General features: G+C 43.4%; 1 protein-coding gene across 1 annotated transcript; it reads left to right on the top strand.

Annotated features, from left to right (window-relative positions):
• Positions 1-3,120: 3,120 nt before the first annotated feature.
• On the top strand, positions 3,121-20,788 carry lonp2 (lon peptidase 2, peroxisomal). The gene is made up of 18 exons (XM_035642135.2): positions 3,121-3,245; positions 3,411-3,671; positions 5,217-5,352; positions 6,148-6,261; positions 8,141-8,272; positions 8,434-8,556; positions 9,100-9,260; positions 9,459-9,553; positions 10,077-10,195; positions 10,307-10,446; positions 11,761-11,902; positions 12,798-12,948; positions 13,476-13,602; positions 15,236-15,375; positions 17,443-17,528; positions 18,440-18,647; positions 19,496-19,686; positions 19,782-20,788. Exons 2-18 carry the CDS (start codon positions 3,439-3,441, stop codon positions 20,010-20,012), a joined length of 2,529 nt encoding a protein of 842 aa, XP_035498028.1. The 5' UTR covers positions 3,121-3,245; positions 3,411-3,438; the 3' UTR covers positions 20,013-20,788.
• Positions 20,789-21,103: the final 315 nt, after the last annotated feature.

Below are 21,103 nucleotides of genomic sequence, written 5' to 3'. Positions count from 1 at the left end.
CAAGAGAGACAACTCATTGGATTATTATTTTATATATATAAATATAAATGTCAACTCAAGGCTATATCTACGATATATACTAAATTGTCAGATTTGAGGAAGTCAGACAAACCTTTGTGAAAAATGACGGCAGATTGTCAATGGGACTTGGAGCCACATCGCTCAACAGAAAAACTCAAAACCTGTGTGATTTGGAGAAACCTTTGGAGCCACAGGTCAAATGCCCATTCATAAGTTAAAGAGATGACAGGAAATTAAACTTGCCTCCGTGTGCCCCCTCAGTTCCCCTTCGCCCTCGCATCCAGCCTCCCATCATTTCCCCAGACCGTCCCATTACCCATTCTTCTTCAGCATTCCTCTTATCATCTGCACTGCAGTCTTTTGACCTCCCCACCCGCACTCAGGGGAGTAATGACCATCAAAGACACATCAGTCTGGAAAAACATATCAAAATAAAAATAAATAAAAAACATATACACAGTCCCCCACAACCCTTAAAAAAGGATAAAGCGGTATAGATCTAGATTTACAGGGTAAATTCAAATAAACTTTTGAAATGGGTTTCTTTGCAACATGACAAACTAAAAAGGCTTGTAAGAAAAAGGCTTGAAGTGACATGTATGATCTGCACATGTGGAGGTAATTCCAGCAACTGCCCCAGCAGCAGCTTGCTGGCGTCTCTCACTTTCAGCCTGTCTAGTTGATAATAAACTGATTTCCGTCGTTCATATACATTTTGATATGTGGATTCCAGACGAGTCCGAAACACGCACATCTGTTTTCGAGACTTCCCTTTGATATCCAATCCAAGAGCGCCAACTGGAGAAAGGCTAGCCTCAACTATAAGAAGAATATGTTGAAAAGGAAGTTAAGGATTAGCCTGCTACCTGGAATTCAATTGTAATGAGATATGTCAGTAAGTTTTCTAGTTTGCCAAAAATTTGACAGTTAAGTGGAGATTACACAAAAATATATATATTACATTTTTTTTATGAAAATGGGACCTAGAACTGAAATTGAAATTCTCAAAAAACAACAATCTGACCAATTCCAATATGATGTGTGTTATAAACCAGAAAATATACAAGGCTCATTTAAAGAGGGTTTTAAAATTAAATAGCAGAACCTGCAGCCATAAAAAGCTTCTCGCAATCTCTATTTTTTTGTTTATTCCTGAATTAACAAGATAAAAATTCTATTAATTCAGAAAAAAAACTGAGATAAAAAACCCCCGGAGACAATAAACCTGTTAAAAAAGAGCACATAAAGAAAAGCTGCTCTGAATTTTTGTATTAAAAAGATTAATTACGAAAAACGTTTTTATTGAACTAATGATATAAATCTGCTCTATTTTTTGAGGTAACAAGATGTAAAAGAAACATGGCCGGAGATGGCACTTCCACCATCATGGTATAAACATCAAGGTACTTACTGTCACTTATGCTTCTAAACATTTCTGTAATTTCAAAAGTAGGAAAAGAGAGGATCGAATGCAGCTCACGTTATTGTTTAATATGTGAAAATGATTACAGCTTATCCACCACATTAATTGCAAAAATATGAGAAAACTCTAATCCTGACTTGGCTCACCGTGGCCAAATGGGATCTATCAAAAACAGGCAGTGACAAAACAGTGGGAGGTGTGCTCGACAGTATGAGCAAAAACAAATTATAAAGTCCCTGGGACCTAACACTGACAATGAAAAGGCTTTCAACTCAGCATGATGGATGCGTCGCGTTATGATGTTTTGACCTGATCGTTCAAGTCAAGTGTCCCATATCCACAGATCACTCACCAACTGTCCAGAGCAAACTTAATGGGGTTGTCTCAGGAGACCGACTTTGTTTTATCAATAGAGCCATGTGCTCCAGCAGGGGAACAACAGGAACTTAACCAAAAAAACAAAACAGGAAACAGATCACAACATACTCTAGGTCTGTTCGAAGAGGCCGTTCTTATGTTTTTTTTTTAAATTCAGGATATGAAAGAAGCAAATAAATAAACCATCTTAATTAGTCACTGCATGAGATATATACGTAAAAAAGTGCCAGTTTTAATTGAAAACTAACATGAAAAACCTCTGTGTTGATAAACAAAAGAATCTGTCTAACATTTATGATATGAATTACTGTTCTATCTCAAACGAAATAAAAACATATCTGGCCCAATTGGTAACCTTAATGACAATATATACTGTATATATATATAATAATAGATTAGTTACCTTTTCAGTCTGTATCTATATATTTAATATATTCAACAGTTCAATAATTGAAGAAAAAAAAAGATCTCTGGATTTATATAGAATGGTCAGAAGCAGAGGACGCAACCGCAAACACCACCACACCTAGACGAGCTAGACGTGCTAACTTCAGAAGCTTTCTCGGCACAGCACATGCAAAAAATGCTATTTCTTCACATTCTTTCAACAATCGTAGTTAATGTTAAATATAAAAAATGCCAACAATTCGCCTCTTGACGTGAAAAAACACAAAGTCTTCATCATTATGCACAAGAACCAAAAGGTAAATGAGAAACAGCTGGGCTCAGAAAGTGGTGCACCCCGACAAAGACCTTCAATGGAGCAACGGGAGTTTACCCTTTGACCCTGATGAGAATCCAGGGTGATTTAAGAGCAACTGCTGAGCAGTACAACAGGTCACCTGAATGCAATAAAGAATAGTAAAAAAAAAGATATACATATTTCATTTCGCAAAGTATCATTAGCAAAATGTACCACATATATTCAAAGACTACTCATTATGCAAGTGACTGCCCCTCTGTCAAATTATGTTATTGGATTATTTTTCACGTATGTTTCAGAAGAAGTACTTTAACACTGTATCTGGTCGAGGTGGGGTTCATTTTTAATACATTGTAAACTGTTGGACAGTAAGCAAAGCAACTTAATCTACACACCTATTATATATATATTGTATAGGTGTGAAACACAAACTTTTATACATTTTAATATACTCGAGTATAGTACAAGGATCTCCAGGTTGTTCTACAGTAGAGAACCTGAGTGAATGAACTTGGTTTCTCTCCATCAGGGGAAGAGCAACAACAAGCAGGCTGCAAACTCCGATTGAGTTTTTATTGTGCGTTAGTTTGTCCCTCTGCGCTTACCGTAGTCAGAGGAAGCGGAAGCAGGAAGAAGGAATAAATATGCCATTTCAGAGCAACGAATAAAGAATAAAGAGGCGAAAAACAGCACCGACAACGTTTTAATTATCAAAAAAAGGTATATTAAAAACGTGTTTTATTTTAATTCCTGTCATTAACTATTCGTTCGGCTCGTCCACTGTCAACTTTATTTCGAAAATGACTACCCGGAAGTTGTAAGTTGTTTACATGCGTCTTGGCCGCCGGACAGTTGAGCGTGTCGCACGTCTGTGTCTTCCCCCAGGGAGTTCGCTTCAGAATAGAGACGTACGATGGCCTCCGGCGACGGCATCAAGATCCCGAGCCGCCTGCCGCTGCTGCTCACCCACGAGGGCGTGCTGCTGCCGGGCTCCACCGTCCGCCTCAGCGTGGACTCCCCGCGGAACATGCACCTGGTCGGCGAGCGGCTGCTGCGGGGCACGTCGCTCAAGAGCACGATCATCGGAGTGATCCCCAACACCCGGGACCCGGAGCACGACACCGACGACCTGCCCGGCCTGCACAAGTAACGCACACACACGCACACGCACACACACACGCACGCACACACACACACACACACACACACGCGCGCGTTAACGTCACATAACTTGATACTGTGGTGGTGTTGTTGTTGTTGTTGTTGTTGTTGTTGTTGTTGTTGTTGTGGTTGTTGTTGTTGTTGTGGAGGTGTGACAGCAGCTGCATGCACAGACCAGGAGGACCCCTCGAGGTGTCACAAGATAACACACACCCCCTCACTCCCTTATAGCAAGCCTGTCATGGCACTGTTTAAAAAAAATGTAGTTAATCGTTGCTTATAAAAGGACCTCTGGCGTTACATGTCATGTCATGTCATTATTAGACTTATTGCTTTTTTTATGCTATGCACAGGTCAGCACGTTTTGACAAATATTATAGTTTGTGTGTGTGTGTGTGTGTGTGTGTGTGTGTGTGTGTGTGTGTGTGAGAGAGATTGTTCTGGAAAAGTCTAAAGTCGAGAAGGGGCCAACGTACGTTCACAGAGAAGTGGACTTTAACCTTTCATCAAGTCTCTCTCTCTCTACCAGGCCAGTCTGGTTATGAAGTAGAGTCAGCGACAGAGGTGATCATTTAATGCTTTAATCACATTCAAAAAATGCTCACATTCACATTATCCAAAAGGCTTTTCACTTATCACGTGTGTCTGTGACTCTGCGGGGGCTAATCAGAAACACATTTTGTGTGTGTGTGTGCGTGTGTGTTGGAGTTGGTGTAAATCAGATTCAGATCACATTAAAACGGTTGATAACAGTTTGATAGAGTCCTGCAATTCTGCACGTCATGTTAAAACATTGTTAACACATTGGTGTTTTATAAAGCCTGATCTGCTAGTTAAACATGCAGTTCTCATATGTGTGTGTGTGTGTGTGTGTGTGTGTGTGTGTGTGTGTGTGTGTGTCTTATATAAATCACAGAGGCCCCCACTGACACTGTGGCAGCTCCACACTTAATATTATAGCGATTCCACAGTGACCACTCGTACCAGACTGTCAGTCTGGCTGTTTTTGAAAACATGAAAGAAGAAGAGAGATCTCAGTGAAAGATGTCGCAGAAGAAGGCCGTGCTACTGAACTTTGTGTAATTACTTCTACACCTCAATGGGACAGATTCACTGTGGGGAGCTTTGCTCTCGGGGGCGAGGTGACAGTAGGTCTGCAACGAATGATTGATTTCGGTGCTGCCCCTGGTCGAAGTGGAATTTTTGTTATGTGATGACGTAGTATAGTCATTTTTCCTTTTCCTAAGTCCTATCAGTCCTCCTTTACTCCCTTCCTTGACCTCATGATGTTTTCCACCGAGGTCAAGGAGTAGTAGATAGGAAGGACAATTCTACATCACCCTGACTTTTAAGTTCCATGTCCCATGCGCTCCCAACCAGCCACCAGGGGGCGATACAGATGATTTGGCTTCACTTTTTGCGGAGCTGTCATCTTTATATATACAGTCTATGGCTGTGATTATCTTCAAGTACGTTGTATCTCCCGATGATTTTCTCTCTCTCTCTCTCTCTCTCTCTCTCTCTCTGTAGAATCGGCACAGCGGGGATCGCGGTACAGGTGGTGGGCAGCAACTGGCCCAAGCCCCACTTCACCCTCCTCATCACCGGACTGTGTCGCTTCAGTGTGTCGAGTCTGCTGAAGGAGCGGCCGTTCGTCCTGGCAGAGGTAACGCTTATTGTGTTTTTAGGTCTGACTTGGTGTATCAAGCAAAAAGAGAAAAAAACTGCCAATGGGGCAAACCAATTTTGCTCGACTAGAATTCTTTGAATAAAATTCTAGCCACTGAAAATCCTTCCTGGAAGAAAAAAGAAAAGAATACTCCATATAGTCTACTACTGCAATAATAGACCAGACCACGGTTCTCGTAATATGTGATATTACTAGCAGTAGGTTTTCTTCTGACAGCACTTCATTGGCAATGAATAAAAATAGATGGAACAAACTTAACTTGATGTGAATCATAAGATTCCGAAATTAAGAAGTTGTGTGCAAATGTCCTCACTTTGAAAATAAGTACAACAGTCTTGTTCCTCTGCTTATAATTGACTCAATAATAAAATTAGATTAATTTCTGTAATGCAAAACATGAGAAAAGTAAAACTTTCCCAGATTTTGCAATGAAGCAAAAAGAGAAGAAGAGTGTGTGTGTGTGTGTGTGTGTGTGTGTGTGTGTGTGTGTGTGTGTGTGTGTGTGTGTGTGTGTGTGTGTGTGTGTGTGTGTGTGTGTGTGTAAAATCAGACCAATATTATATTTTGCCAGCACACAGGTGGCACTGACCTCAGTCACCTTTTGTGAATCATTTTCCAAAATGAGGCTAAAACCTACGGACTCTCTAGCGTCTGTCCTTCTCAGACTGTCTCTTAAGGTGTCGAGGGAGTGAGGTTTGGAGGAAGAATTATTAATATCTCCCTCTTCAAAGGGGATGTTGAACTCAAAACACAGGCCTTTCTTGCTTGCAGGTGGAGCAGTTGGACAAACTGGAGCAGTACACGACTCCTGCAACGCAGGGAGTCACCGCCGCTGACGGCGAGCTGGGGGAGCTGTCCGAGAAGTTCTACCAGACCGCCGTGCAGGTGTGTGTGTGTGTGTGTGTGTGTGTGTGTGTGTGTGTGTGTGTGTGTGTGTGTGTGTGTGTGTGTGTGTGTGTGTGTGTGTGTGTGTGTGTGTGTGTGTGTGTGTGTGTGTGTGTGTGTGTGTGTGTGTCTCTGTCTGTCTGTGTGTCTGTCTGTCTCTGTGTGAAAAAGGGGAAACAGATGTCCCTCCGATGTTTCCAGATTTACCGCCTGCTGTCCTTCACTAACCACAGATCACGTTTATCACAGGAGATCCTTTGATCAGGGCTCGTCTGTTAGCAGGACGACTCAAAAGGGTACAGACCGATGAGCAAGAACGTTCAGAGATCGGTCTCGGCCAATCGGTCTCGGCCAACGGTAACAGGTGACCTGATCCTGTGAGGAATCCACATCTGGAGCCGCACTCACAGTACCGTTGTTTTGTACTTATTTTAATTTATTGTAGGAATATTAGGGCTGCAACTAACGATTATTTTCATAATCAATGAATCTGTTGATTATTTTTCTCCTTTAATCGATCAGTTGCTTGGTTCATAAAATGGTGAAAAATGTCGGCCGTGTTCCCTAACCCCCAACATGATGTTTTGTTTTGTCCACACACCAAAGATATTTTGGTTAACCTTATCCAGCTGAACACAAACCAGGCAAACTCAAAAGACCCCGTTCAGACCGGGTGTTGACGTCCGTCCGGACGCATCCAACTACGGCCGGACAGCGTGAACAGACACATTAACACCGGTCACATCCAGGGGTGTTGGACCAAGTTCTCACCGCGACCCGAACCCCTGAACGCCTCACGAGTGCTTTACTTTGGTAAAATGAGGTTTGCGTATTGAGTATCATGCTTGAGAAAATATCATTTTCCTCAAATTGCAGGGAAGTGACTCAGAAAGTCCCTCCTCCAGGAGACCAATGTGAAAACACCTCTATAGTGAGAACATGTGCTCAGAAACAAGTCCCTGTAGTCGAGGGGGACTCAAGAGAATACCACTATCTTTATGTTTATTTAAGTAATCCCCGACGTATTAGACATAGCAACAAAAAAAAAGAATCTGAAAGCTAAGAAACCGCTACATTGAGAAAATGGTTACTATTCTGCATAATAAGAAGACAAACTGACCAAGACGTCAATGGAGTCCCTCACAGAACCTCCACAAGTCTTTTTGAAATACATAGTTCAGTCTCTCAACCAATGTATTCAGCCAATTTTTAATTTATGCTATGACACTAATTACTTAGAAAACACTAATTACAAACAAAAAAACCTTTTAATTCCAGGCATTCCAGGGCCCCCACCCTTGGCCCCCACCCCCCACCCTTAGGCCCTGGGTAGTCTTAGCCGACACCTCCAAATCTTGTTTAACTTGTTAAACTTTTGACCGAGAAGAGCGAGAGAGCTCAGCATGAAGACGGAAAACAGATGGAAGCTAAACAAAGACTAGAGCACACGAGGGAATATATTTATGTATATATATATATCATTTTATGCTTTCATTGAAGTCTATTCGTTTGAAAAGAAAAGTAGAATATGCTCACCATTGTTGGCGGTTGCATTTGTGCAGCACCTGGACGCTTGTCAAACTTCCAAGCACATTCTTCGTTCAGCTAATGCATTTAACCAAGGTGCGCTCATAGGCTTCGCGTCCGTCGTCTCATTCACAGTTTACGCCGCAGCTGGTTTTGCTCGCGCCGGGCGAGACCCTTCCGAAACTCTGAATGAACGTTGGAGGCGCCAAATTTTGGTCAAAATAACAGAAGAAACGGGCACTGCGGCCATAATAACTGATGATGGATCGTAACGACAACACCCTCCCGTCAGTAAATCAAGTGTGTGTGTGTGTGTGTGTGTGTGGGTGTGGGTGTGTGTGTGTGTGTGTAGTTATTAGGTATGTTGGACATGTCTCTTCCAGTGGTGGCCAAGTCCAGGCGTCTGCTGGACAGTCTGCCCAGGGAAACCTTACCCGATGTGGTCGCCTCCATGATTCGCACCTCAAACAAGGAGAAACTACAGGTGAGGCCGCCGTCGGGTCAAAATGACTGTTGGAACAAAACAGAACATGCGGTGAGACTGAGGTGTTGAAAGAACACTTGGTGTATGTACCCCCTAGGTGCAGCTAAAGAAAATACGTTGGTACAATTAAACGACCGGTGCTTTTTTCGTGTGCTGTGAAGGTCTTGGACGCGGTGAGCTTGGAGGAGCGCTTCAAGACGGCCCTGTCCATGTTGACCAGACAGATCGACGGACTAAATCTACTGCGGAAGACCAGGAAGAAGAGTCCCGATAATGAGAAGGGGGTAACACACATTTTTGGTGAAACCGTGTGTGTGTGTGTGTGTGTGTGTGTGTGTGTGTGTCTCTGTGTCTCTGTCTGTCTGTCTGTCTGTCTGTCTGTCTGTCTGTCTGTCTGTCTGTCTGTCTGTCTGTGTGTGTGTGTGTGTGTGTGTGTGTGTGTGTGTGTGTGTGTGTGTGTGTGTGTGTGTGTGTGTGTGTGTGTGTGTGTGTGTGTGTGTGTGTGTGTGTGTGTGTGTGTGTGTGTGTGTGTGTGTGTGTGTGTGTGTGTGTGTGTCTCTGTCTGTCTGTGTGTCTGTCTGTGTGTCTGTCTGTCTGTCTGTCTGTCTGTCTGTCTGTCTGTCTGTCTGTCTGTCTGTCTGTCTGTCTGTCTGTCTGTGTGTGTGTGTGTGTGTGTGTGTGTGTGTGTGTGTGTGTGTGTGTGTGTGTGTGTGTGTGTGTGTGTGTGTGTGTGTGTGTGTGTGTGTGTGTGTGTGTGTGTGTGTGTGTGTGTGTGTGTGTCAGTATACACAGCGTGTGCCTCATCGCTTTCTCATTTTTCCAACCAGGTGTTGTCGGTGCGTAAAGGCGGCGTGTTCCCAGGCCGTCAGTTCAACCTGGATGAGGAGGATGAAGAGGATGGAGATGACGCCGCCGCCCTGCAGAGGAAGGTTCACGGGGCGAACATGCCTGAAGCCGCACTCAGAGTTTGTCTGAAAGAGCTGAAGAGGTGAGCTTCTGTTTGTCTGTCTGTCTGTCTGTCTGTCTGTCTGTCTGTCTGCCTGCCTATCAAGCATTATGACTGTACATTTCATTTCAAATGCTTTCTGTGAGGAGGAAGGTAGAACATTTATAAGAACCCAGCATTTTAAAAAGCTTTTTGAACCTCATTCTGTCGCCTCCTCTCCTTTTTTCCTTCTGTTTTCAGATTGAAGAAGATGCCTCAGTCCATGCCTGAGTATGCCCTCACCAGGAACTACTTGGATCTGATGGTGGAGCTGCCATGGAGTAAAAACACTAAAGGTGAATGCAGCCCGTGACCTTTTAGGCAGGGGTCCTGGTCTATTGGCCAAACATATCAAATGCTTCAGATACTGAGTTGAATTTTCTTTATAAACGCTCTAAGCTTGGTCTTTGAACAACAGCCAAACTGTTTTAATGCTGAAAAGTGTTGAAGATCATTTTGACAAGTTGAACACTTCCCATGTAAGATCAGTAGCATGCTGCTCGGCACATCATTCATTTAAATTCCTACCGAGACCCTCTGGTTTCGTGCTGGAATTAATTTCAGTCAAGCGGACCATTGACCGTAGCTCCTACTTCCCGGATCACTCATTTCTGTTTCAATTCCTCCGTGATCATCTTAAGCCCCGGACAGAGAAAGCACCGTACCATACGAAGACGGAATGTATATGTATGCGGTTGGGGCCAGCCACAGTATAATGGCGGCCCGCTACTGTCCACGCTAGTTCCTTCTTACCTTCTCAGGTTACTGTGCCTCATTCCTCTGCCTGTTGCCACCGTCTTCTCTTCTTCTCATCGTCAGACTGCCTGGACATCCGATCTGCTCGCACGCTGCTGGACAACGACCACTATGCCATGGACAAGCTGAAGAGACGCGTCCTGGAGTACCTGGCAGTCAGGCAGCTCAAGGCTTCGCTCAAGGTGCCTCTCACCGACATTGCGGTGCCATCAAATACGCGTATATATATATATATATGAAGACAAATTGACCATAACGTTGCACGCGTTTGTCCGCTTGCTTTGTCTTTTCAGGGCCCCATTCTTTGCTTCGTGGGGCCACCGGGGGTCGGCAAGACCAGCGTGGGCCGCTCCATCGCCAGGACTCTGGGCAGAGAGTTCCACCGCATCGCCCTGGGAGGCGTCTGTGACCAGTCGGACATCCGAGGGCACAGGTAGGCTCTTGAGATGAGTGACTCACCTGGAGGGTCCGCAGCAGTGGATGTTATTGATAAGAGGGGGAAGTTATCGAACTTGACACACGCACGCACGCACACACAAATGAGTGGAGTTCTCCGGCTGACCTCTGATCGGTCTGACCAAAACACGTCAGGAAGGGCTGAACTTTTGTACACAGACGCTCTCCTGCGGTTTAACTGTACGTCCAATTGACGAGGGGCCTATTGGAGTGTGTGGGTCAGTTCCCTCCGATGGGAAACATGTGTCTGACAGACCGTGTCGAGAGATAAAGGTGAAAGTTCTTGATTTTACAAGAAAAAAAATCTTCCTGTGAGAAAAAAACGTCTCCGGTAGTTTTGCGGTTGAATTACCTGTTTCTTTGAACCTCAGAAGCGACATTTATTTCATCCCTTGAAATTACAAACACTTTGCTCGCCGCCATTTGTCGGCGAGTTGCAGTTTCATGCGTCAGGCGCCTACTGGTCAATATGCGATACGTATGGAAGCATGCACGAGGCGGAAAAGGCTGCAAAACTTACGCTGGAGGGGAACCTTCTTCTTCTTCTTCTTCTTCTTCTACTTCTACTTCTTCTTCTTCTTCTTCTTCTACTTCTACTTCTACTTCTTCTTCTTCTTCTACTTCTACTTCTACTTCTACTTCTTCTTCTTCTTCTACTTCTACTTCTACTTCTACTTCTTCTTCTTCTTCTTCTTCTTCTTCTTCTTCTTCTTCTTCTTCTTCTTCTTCTTCTTCTTCTTCTTCTTCTTCTTCTTCTTCTCCGGACAGTTGCCCTTCTTGTTCTCACACTTTTAAAAATGCCAGGACCTGTTTTCCGGGCTGATCCTGGCATTTGGACAGGAGGAATGGACAGTTCCCTGGGTCCGATGAGAAACATGTGTCTGACATACAGAACTGACGGCAGGGGGGCCAAGAGATAAAGAGGAAAGTTCTTTTACAATTTGCTGGGAAAAAAAACAATTCTCCCCCAGAAAGGAAAAACGCCTACGGTAGTTTTGCGGTGGTCAATTATTTTTTTTCTTTGAACCTCAGAGACGACATATTTCATTTCTTCAAATAATTAACACTTAACACAGGTTATTAGCCTTTTTTACGCATTGCACATGTCAGACATGTTCTCAGCTGCTGGTAAGGGATGTTACAGTAAGCCGAGACAAAACCAGCCGCACTCCAAATGTTTAATCAGTTATCTGTTGATCAAAGTTCTGCACTTTTGTGAGTCTTCAGTGTGTTTGCAATTTAGTGGGAAACATTTCCACAGCAGTTGAAAATTGCTGCCCCGTGTGTCCAGGCGTACGTATGTGGGGAGCATGCCGGGCCGCATCATCAACGGTCTGAAGACGGCGGGCGTGAACAATCCCGTCTTCCTCCTGGACGAGGTGGACAAACTGGGAAAGAGCCTGCAAGGAGACCCGGCGGCCGCTCTGCTGGAGGTCAGTCTGGGCCTTTCACTTCTGGAGTCAGACGTCTTCCCTGCACGATAGAGTTAATTCTGTTATTAAAAAACTACAGGCTGACCGATATGGATTTTTGAAGTCCGATATTGATATTAGGGAGTATTTTAGTATTCCCAAGATGTCAATATCAAACCTTTGACACAAAGAAATTTAATTGAGGCTTGATATTTTATTCTAACCATAAACTTCATCATTAAAGCTACAGTGTGTAATATTTAGAAGAACTTATTCACAGAAATTGAATGTATTTTCCATATCTATGTGTTCATATATGTGTAATCACGAAGATTTTTCATCAACTTTGAATGAGTTAAATATAGTTACATGAGGTGGACCCGACCTCCGCGTGAGTCTCCATGTTTGCCACGTCCTGTTGAATACGGTTGTTGTTGTCGATGGAATCAGCGGCGCGCCACCATAAAGTGTCCCCTGTCGGTCGCTCAGTTGGTTGCGGTTTGCAACTTCACCACCAGATGCCGCCAGAAAAGTACAAAAATTACACACTTTAATATCTATAAATAGAAAGAAAACACAAATACAATCAAATATATAGTACTTGAATTAAGAAAATAAACGTTATGTACTATACGTAAAATATAAACATAAGTGCAATTTTTTCCCCTGCATTGTTTATTCTGTACAATTAAAGATTTCATATTGGTAAACATGAGCGCCGATACCGATATGTCTGTGAAAGGCTCATATCTGCCGATATATCGGTCGGGCTCTAATTCAAAATGTAAACTTTGCCGGGATTGCGAATATTCACTGCATCTTCCTCAGATTTGTTTTTGTGTTTCCTTGTTAAACAGTTTGCCTAAATTTCATTAAACGCGATGAACCGTAAATATGTCCTTCCCCCCCCTCGAAGGTCCTGGACCCAGAGCAGAACCACAGCTTCACTGACCACTACCTCAACGTGGCCTTTGACCTCTCCCAAGTGCTCTTCATCGCCACGGCAAACACCACGGCGACCATTCCCCCGGCGCTGCTGGACAGGATGGAGTTGCTGCAGGTACCAGGTGGGTTGACAGTAGTTTGCACACGGCTCCTGCTCCGAGCGTCGACTCGAGTGCTGCTGGAGCTCCGCCTCCTTTTCTTTCCTCCAAGTGAGGAAATACAACATTCGTAGCTCAATTTTCCAGATGAAGTTCCTATGAATCTATTTATTAATTTATGAGAAACATCTAAAGAGGAACATATATAATGGTGAAATTTGTCATATTGATATTTACAGTGTAGTTTTTGTTCACAAGTTACCCGCAATAAATCATCCTTTTTATTTAAAATGGAAGCCGCAAGCTGCAAATGTGGAAAACCAGTTATGTCGTATCTTTTAGTGGCTCCACAGGGAGATGTGTTGGGGGCCCGAGAAATTGGCTTGGTTTGAAATTGGAACGCTGTGCGAGTGAAGACGAGGTCACCAGACTTCTGTAGCCTGCTCCTCATCCCACCTCTCCGACTGAACTGTTGAGTTGCATTGTGGGCAATAAGATTGATGATTCTTTTCCTCTTTTTTTTTTGTCTTCTCCACTGTCCGTCGTTTCAGGCTACACCCAGGAGGAGAAGGTGGAGATCGCTCAACGTCACTTGATCCCAAACCAGCTGGAGCAGCACGGATTAACACCTCAACAGCTGCATATACCACAGGACACCACGCAGGGTATAATAAGCAGGCGAGTGATTGTAGAAGTGCTCACACACACCTTTATATTTTGCACACACACTTTTATATTTTGCACACACACTTTTATATTTTGCACACACACACTTTTATATTTTGCGCACACACTTTTATATTTTGCACACACACTTTTATATTTTGCACACACACTTTTATATTTTGCACACACACGCTTTTATATTTTGCGCACACACTTTTATATTTTGCACACACACTTTTATATTTTGCGCACACACTTTTATATTTTGCACACACACTTTTATATTTTGCACACACACTTTTATATTTTGCACACACACTTTTATATTTTGCACACACACACTTTTATATTTTGCACACACACTTTTATATTTTGCACACACACACACACTTTTATATTTTGCACACACACACACTTTTATATTTTGCACACATACACACTTTTATAATTTCTGTCTTTGTTGTCAGCTGAGTTTAACGTAACGACTGCAAGCACCAGTATCAGCACCTGCACGTGGTGCTTCATCTTATTCAAATTCAAATAAAAAAATAAAAAGTGAAGTTGTTCTGACCGAGATTTATGCAGGGTGGAAAGATCCGGACTCTTTTGTTCTTGGCAGGGCACAGTGCCTCCTTGGAAGCCTTTTTGTCTGGATTCTAGGAATATTTCTGGGAGGAGGACATTTCGGAAGCGCGAAGAGGAGCGACTTAAATCGCGTTGGTCACTGGAGCTCATGGCGCAGTCGGGCTGTTTACTCCAAGAGATCAGAGGCAAAAAAGAAAAAATGGCATCCCGACATATATTTTTAACATTATGGAGAAGTAGCAACCGCTCTCGACGCGTTATTGTCACTGGCGGCCGTAGCGGCGGGAGAGCTGGATCTCAGGTGTTGGAAAATTCAGACGTCGACGTCAAATCTTTTGGCTTCAGAGGGAATTTTACAAAAAACACTCGTTTGGAAGGTTTTATTGCCAAGATGTCGCTGCTCCGCTCGACTCCCTGTGTGTGAGGAGCCAGACCGTGAATCACAGGAAACAGCAGGAGAGACTCTCACACTCAACTTCCACATGAATTAGGGATTAATACATTTCTTTAAAATGTTTATCTGGTCCACATTCTGCCACTGTGTCCAAAACCCGACCCGAGCCCGAGTCTTTGTTTCGTCTGGAGGCGTCCGGTGTCACAGTACGGATGGCTGTTGCTTATCTAACAACATAATAACATAACAAATCATGAGCTTGAAAATAGTAGCGCCGTTAACTTGATTGGCGTCCACCACAGAAGACGGCAGTAAAAGTATTTTAATATGGGCTTTAGCTAACCTGCAGTCTGTCTACGTCAGACATTCATTTCAGATAAAAGTTTGTTTACTATTGACCAATAGCTGATTAATTGACTGTGGCCGACGTCACATGACCGAACCCGAACGTCATTTCTAAGTCTCTTTACAAATCGATCAACAACATAATGTTGCTTTTAGCAATGAAAAGGGCTCTACGAAGGAAATGTATTATTATTATTATTATTATTATTAATGAAATTAAAAGTGAAGGGTGCTGAAAAATGTCTGCGGCCAAACAACAGAAGGCCCCGTCTCGCATCCACAAACATTCATTCTCTCTGTCGTATGTGCGCGTCACCTCAGGTACACCCGGGAGGCGGGGGTTCGCTCCCTGGAGAGGAAGATCGGGGCGATCTGCCGAGCCGTGGCCGTGAAGGTCGCCGAAGGTCGCCGGGTCACCGAGACCGAGGCCTCGATGCCCGAGAAACCGTCGGAGCGAGGAGGTGAGATAAATGTTGGATCATCGTAGGGGCGTCACGGTGGAGTGGCGGTTAGCCGCGCTCGCCTCCCAGCGGGAAGGTTCTGCGTTTGTACCCCTTCTCCAGGGTTCCTGCGAAAGGGTTTTTTTTTTTTTTTAAATTAGCTGCTGGAACGTTGAAGCTAGAGATTGAACCATAAAATCCTCAGGAAAATGTTTACTGACGTCATAAATCAAGTGAGAAGTGGAGTCGTTTTCTCACAGACTTCTACAGAAACAACCAGTGGAGTCGCCCTCTGCTGGCGACTCCAGATAATACAGGCGTCGTGCACATTTTTATATACAGTCTATGATTTAATCACAGAGTCTGAAGGAAAGAAAAAAAAAAAAATATTAACCATGCAAAATGTCTCACTGTCACAGTGATGTATTTCAGCAAAGCGCTGAAAGTAAAATTAAAACGCAGTATAATATAAACGCCAACTTTAAAGCCGCTCTGCTGACACGACGCCTCAGGCCGACCAACGCTTGGACTCGTCGCATCGGAAGAAGAAGCAGAACAGAGTTATGATTATGAACATGAAGGATCACGGCCCGAAGGCGTCTCGTCGCCGGTAGTTTTGCGGTTGAATTTCCTTTTTCTTTGAACCTCAGACACGACATATATTTCATCCCTTGAAAATACAAACACTCGTGGGCGGGTCATTTGTCAGCGCGTTGCAGTTTCATACGTGAGACTGTACGTGTCAGGCGTTTTCTCACAGACTTCTACAGAAACAACCAGGGGAGTCGCCCTCTGCTGGTGACTCCAGATAATACAGGCGTCATGCACATTTTTATATACAGTCTATGATTTAATCACAGAGTCTGAAGGAAAGAAAACATTTGTTTTAACCGTGTGAAAAGTCACAGTGATGTATGTCAGCAAAGCGCCGACAGTAAAATTAAAACGCAGTATAATATAAACGCCAACTTTAAAGCCGCTCTGCCGACACGACGCCTCAGGCCGACCAACGCTTGGACTCGTCGTGTCAGAAGAAGAAGCAGAACAGAGTTATGATTATGAACATGAAGGATCACGGCCCGAAGGCGTCTCGTTGCTCGTGTTGGAAGTACCACCTTTCCTTTTTCCCTTTTTTTTCTGCTATGACAAGTTAAAACATCTCCCGTATTCAAATGGCGAGATGATAACAGTGTGAAAGTTGTCCCCCCCCGCCCTCTAACAGAGCTGTCACTGAAGCACAGTCGTGTAAACAGCCAACAGGCTGAACTACAGCTTTTGGCCACAAGGTAGTGCTAGTGAGTAAAACATTTTCCCTCTGCAGAGTCTGAGTTCATCATGAGAACCATGGAGGATAATATTCATTGTGGCAGTTTAAAGAGTGTTGATTTATGGACATGATCTTCTCCGCCTGGTTAACACGTGTGTAATCTGTGCGATATCGTTTGGAGATAATACTTCACGTCTGGAGCGTCCTCTCGTAAGTGGACCGGATGTTTTTCCAACGAGCTGTGTAATGAGGCAGTCAGCTGCTCGAGGCTCCCGGCGGCTCGTCTGCTTTTTGATATTAAAAAAAAATATTGCCTGCAGCGGGGAATATTATCTCTCTTCTGGTGGTTGTGATGGAGAGAAACCACTTGATGCACTGGAAAAAACAACAACAACAACAACAACAACAACAACCGGCAGATGAAATCATCAGATCAAATTAATTTAGTTTGTGGTTTAATGGAGGAGGAAGAGACGAGAAGTGGAACTGAACAGAAATGTGCAGCTGCTCTGTAGAATATGTGTGTGTTTGTGTGTGTGTGTGTGTGTGTGTTCATGTGCGTTTATTTTGCATAATTCCGCGGGGAGGCTATTTCTCTTTGTATTTCTGTGCATCTTTGCATAACGTCACCGTGTCGACGTAGGGTTAGTGTTTTATTTTCTTGCCTTTGTGAAGCACTTTGAAATCCTAGTTTTGAAAAGTGCTCCATAAGCAAAGACGTATTATGTGTCGTATTATTATACGGTGTTTTAGAAAGGCACTATGAACACACACACGCGAGTCAGATACTATGAATACTAATGATAAATCTGTGTGTTCAGACAAGGCGGCGCCCCCGGAGATGCCCATCGTGATCGACCACATCGCCCTGAAAGACATCCTGGGACCTGCGCTGTTTGAGATGGAGGTGAGGAGGAGGAGGGAGGAGGAGGGAGGAGGGAGGAGGAGGGAGGAGGGAGGAGGGAGGAGGAGGAGGGAGGAGGGAGGAGGGAGCAGGAGGAGGAGGAGGAGGAGGAGCTGGGCGGGGCAGATACGGTGGAGCTGCATTCACGACCCATATTATGCAGCAACTTTAAAGCTACAGTGTGTAATATTTAGAAGAACTAATTCCCAGAAATTGAATAGTTTCTCCATAACTTTGTGTTCATATATGTATAATCACCTGCTACAAAGAACCAGATGTGTTTTGAGTTAAATATTACACATGAGGTGGACCCCACATCCTGTCTCCATGTCTGCTACGTCGTGTTGAATACGGTTGTTGCACAAAACGGTTTGCAAATTTACCACCAGATGCAGCCAAAAAATTGTAGCTTTAAGTGTTTTATTTTTCTGTGAGGTCTCTTTGCTCCTTGACAGCTGGAAACACACAGCAGCCACTTGAGGTGTTATCAATGCTCTTTTGAGAAGTGCTCTATAAATGAAATTAATTATATTTTATTATTATCATTTTGTAAAATGTGAAATATGATAGCTTGCAGGAATGTTTCTTTCTGTGTTTTCTTCTCATATCTTTGTCTTTTCTCTTCCTCATGCATGTTCATGTCACGTCTTCTCTCCTGGTCATGTTGGCCTCATGTCTCACACTCATTCCTGAAATCCTTGGAGGATATGAACCCTCCTGGAATTTGTTTTTCTCTCCTCCTGATTATTCCACCAAATACAACTTCACAGAGGGGTGTGTGTGTGTGTGTGTGTGTGTGTGTGTGTGTGTGTGTGTGTGTGTGTGTGTGTGTGTGTGTGTGTGTGTGTGTGTGTGTGTGTGTGTGTGTGTGTGTGTGTGTGTGTGTGTGTGTGTGTGTGTGTGTGTTTTTTAAGGTGTCCGAGCGGTTCACGCTGCCCGGCGTGGCTCTGGGCCTGGCCTGGACGCCGCTCGGCGGGGAGATCATGTTCGTGGAGGCGAGTCGGATGGAGGGCGAGGGTCAGCTCACCCTGACCGGTCAGCTGGGGGACGTCATGAAGGAGTCCGCCCACCTCGCCATCAGCTGGCTGCGGGCGAACGCCAAAACCTACCAGCTGACCAACAGTGAGTTCTCTCTCTCTCTCTCTCTCTCTCTCTCTCTCTCTCTCTCTCTCTCTCTCTCTCTCTCTCTCTCTCTCTCTCTCTCTCTCTCTCTCTCTCTCTCTCTCTCTCTCTCTCTCTCTCTCTCTCTCTCTCTCTCTCTCTCTCTCTCGCTCTCTCTCGCTCGCTCGCTCGCACGCAAGCTTTTACAGCTCAACCAGGAAAAAACTGATTATATATTTATTTATTTTTTCTTGTAAATGTATTTCATATTAAATTTATTTATTTTTTTGCTGACGCTTTTGTCCAAAGTGACTTACTATAAGTGAATACAACCATATATATATATTATATATATATCTATATATATATATATATATATATTTTTTTTACATAAAAATCATAATCATAGATTCAACATGTAAACATAAAACAAAGAAAGGTCCCCAAAGACACTGATTCCAACAGATTCTTAAATAGAAAGATAATTACACAAATAAATAAAATAAGCAAAATATTAATAATAATTAGAAGAAAAAAAAGGAAAGCGTGCAACTTTGTGTTGATCATCATAATCTTTATTATTTTACTACATTCAACTTTATTGACCTTTTACTACCTTAGTATATTTTTTGTACAGTGCTTCATAATTTAATTTATTGATGCTTTTATTGTTATTTTTTTATGATCAGGTTCTGCATTAGTCTCTAAATCCGAGTCTTTATTATTCACCTTTATCATCCAACATTGTGTCAATCACCTGTAAAGCTTTGAGTTAGATTTTTTTGAAAGGTGCAATATCAATAAAGATTGATTGATTGGTAGATATACAGTATATACTGTTCTAATGATGTTCATGTGTGTGTGAACAGTGGTGGGGGGTCCGGATCCTCTAGACGGGACGGACATCCACCTCCACTTTCCCGCCGGAGCCGTCACCAAGGACGGCCCCTCCGCCGGCGTTACCATAGTGACCTGCCTCGCTTCGCTGTTCAGCGGCCGATTGGTCCGATCAGACATCGCCATGACGGGAGAGATCACCCTGAGGGGCCTGGTGCTGCCGGTGAGTTCTCACATTCCGCACGCACGATCAAAAAAAAGATAAATCCACAGTCCAGAGGTTTTGACCGACCTGATTGGTCCGTTCGATTCCCTCAGGTGGGCGGGATCAAGGACAAGGTGCTGGCGGCCTACAGGGCCGGGGTGAAGCGCATCATCCTGCCCAAGCGCAACGACAAGGACCTGGAGGAGCTGCCGGCCAACATCCGGGCCAAGCTCGACTTCGTCACCGCCACGAATCTGGACGAGGTGCTGAACGCCGCCTTCGACGGCGGGTTCCCGCGGACGACCGGCGAACAGGCACTAACTCAGCTGAGCAGCAAACTGTAGCGTAACTAACACACGCACAAACCGGAGGACTGGGTGGACTGACTCAAGCACTGTGATTCAGATAATCAGCAGATGATTTACCAGTTTCCTGTAATTTGCAGATTTTGGAATGTGTTATGCAGATTTCAATTTTTCGACTAACCACAGAACGGTTGGTTTTGAGAATGTGTATTGTAAAATAAGATTATAAGATAATAATACTTGTAAGAGGTTTATATGGATGTTGTCTCATCACATGTAAAACTTCTTATTGTGTCACAGGGCTGTAATTCTACTGAAGTGTGGACGAAAGACTAAGATTATTAACACAAAAGATTGGTGGTGTAGCAAACATTATTAATTTTAAAATGCAATACAGTGATTTCACACTAAGCCAAGATGCACTTGTGGTAAATAACTTCAAAAGAATCGGAGGTGAATTAAATATGTTTGAAAACAACAAAAAATTATTCTGTATTGATTTTATTTGCAGTGTATTTTCCTTCTCTGTTCGAATATGATACCAACAATACTAATACATTTCATTTATAGAGCACTTTTCATTGCTAAAAGCGCTATGATTTATAAAAACTAAGAAAATGTATATTTTGTCCATCCATAGAGCTTCACTACGTACCATCAGTGTATAACATGTGGATTTGTGAAGGCATAATTATAATGAATATGACCCTTCTGAATATGACACTAGAAATGTGAAGATTCCTTCAGTATTTAAACATTGTAAACATCATCTTTTTTAAAATCGTGTTGGGATGTAATAAACACCAGAACCTCCAGGTGTCGCTGTTTAGTCTCAGATCAACCAGAGCTGCAGACTCAATCGACTCACTCCTTTCTCCTCTTCTAGCTCCGCCTCCTTCAAAGACTTGAACTCACCTCGTCGTCCCTGCTTCTTGGTCACGACTAGAGCTGCAACAGCTAATTGATTAGTAATCGATTACTAAATTAATCCCCAACTATTTTGATTAATCGATTAATCGGAAGGGTCGTTTTTTTATGGGGAAAAAAAGTGAAACTTCTCTGATTTCAGCTTCTTAAATGTTAATATTTTCTGGTTTCGTTGCACCTCTGTGACAGTGAACTGAATATCT

The sequence above is a fragment of the Scophthalmus maximus genome, chromosome 7 (assembly GCF_022379125.1).
Source record: "Scophthalmus maximus strain ysfricsl-2021 chromosome 7, ASM2237912v1, whole genome shotgun sequence".
Classification (NCBI taxonomy): Eukaryota; Metazoa; Chordata; class Actinopteri; order Pleuronectiformes; family Scophthalmidae; genus Scophthalmus; species Scophthalmus maximus.
The sequence above is the reverse complement of the archived record's forward strand: the minus strand, read 5'-3'. Positions and strand labels throughout refer to the sequence as shown.

Excerpts from the sequence above, each read along its gene's own strand:
- lonp2 (XM_035642135.2), top strand. The coding sequence starts at position 3,439 with ATGGCCTCCGGCGACGGCATCAAGATCCCGAGCCGCCTGCCGCTGCTG. Across the intron at positions 8,557-9,099 it reads GTCCCGATAATGAGAAGGGG|GTGTTGTCGGTGCGTAAAGG; the intron begins GTAACACACATT and ends TTTTCCAACCAG. Across the intron at positions 12,949-13,475 it reads GGAGTTGCTGCAGGTACCAG|GCTACACCCAGGAGGAGAAG; the intron begins GTGGGTTGACAG and ends CCGTCGTTTCAG.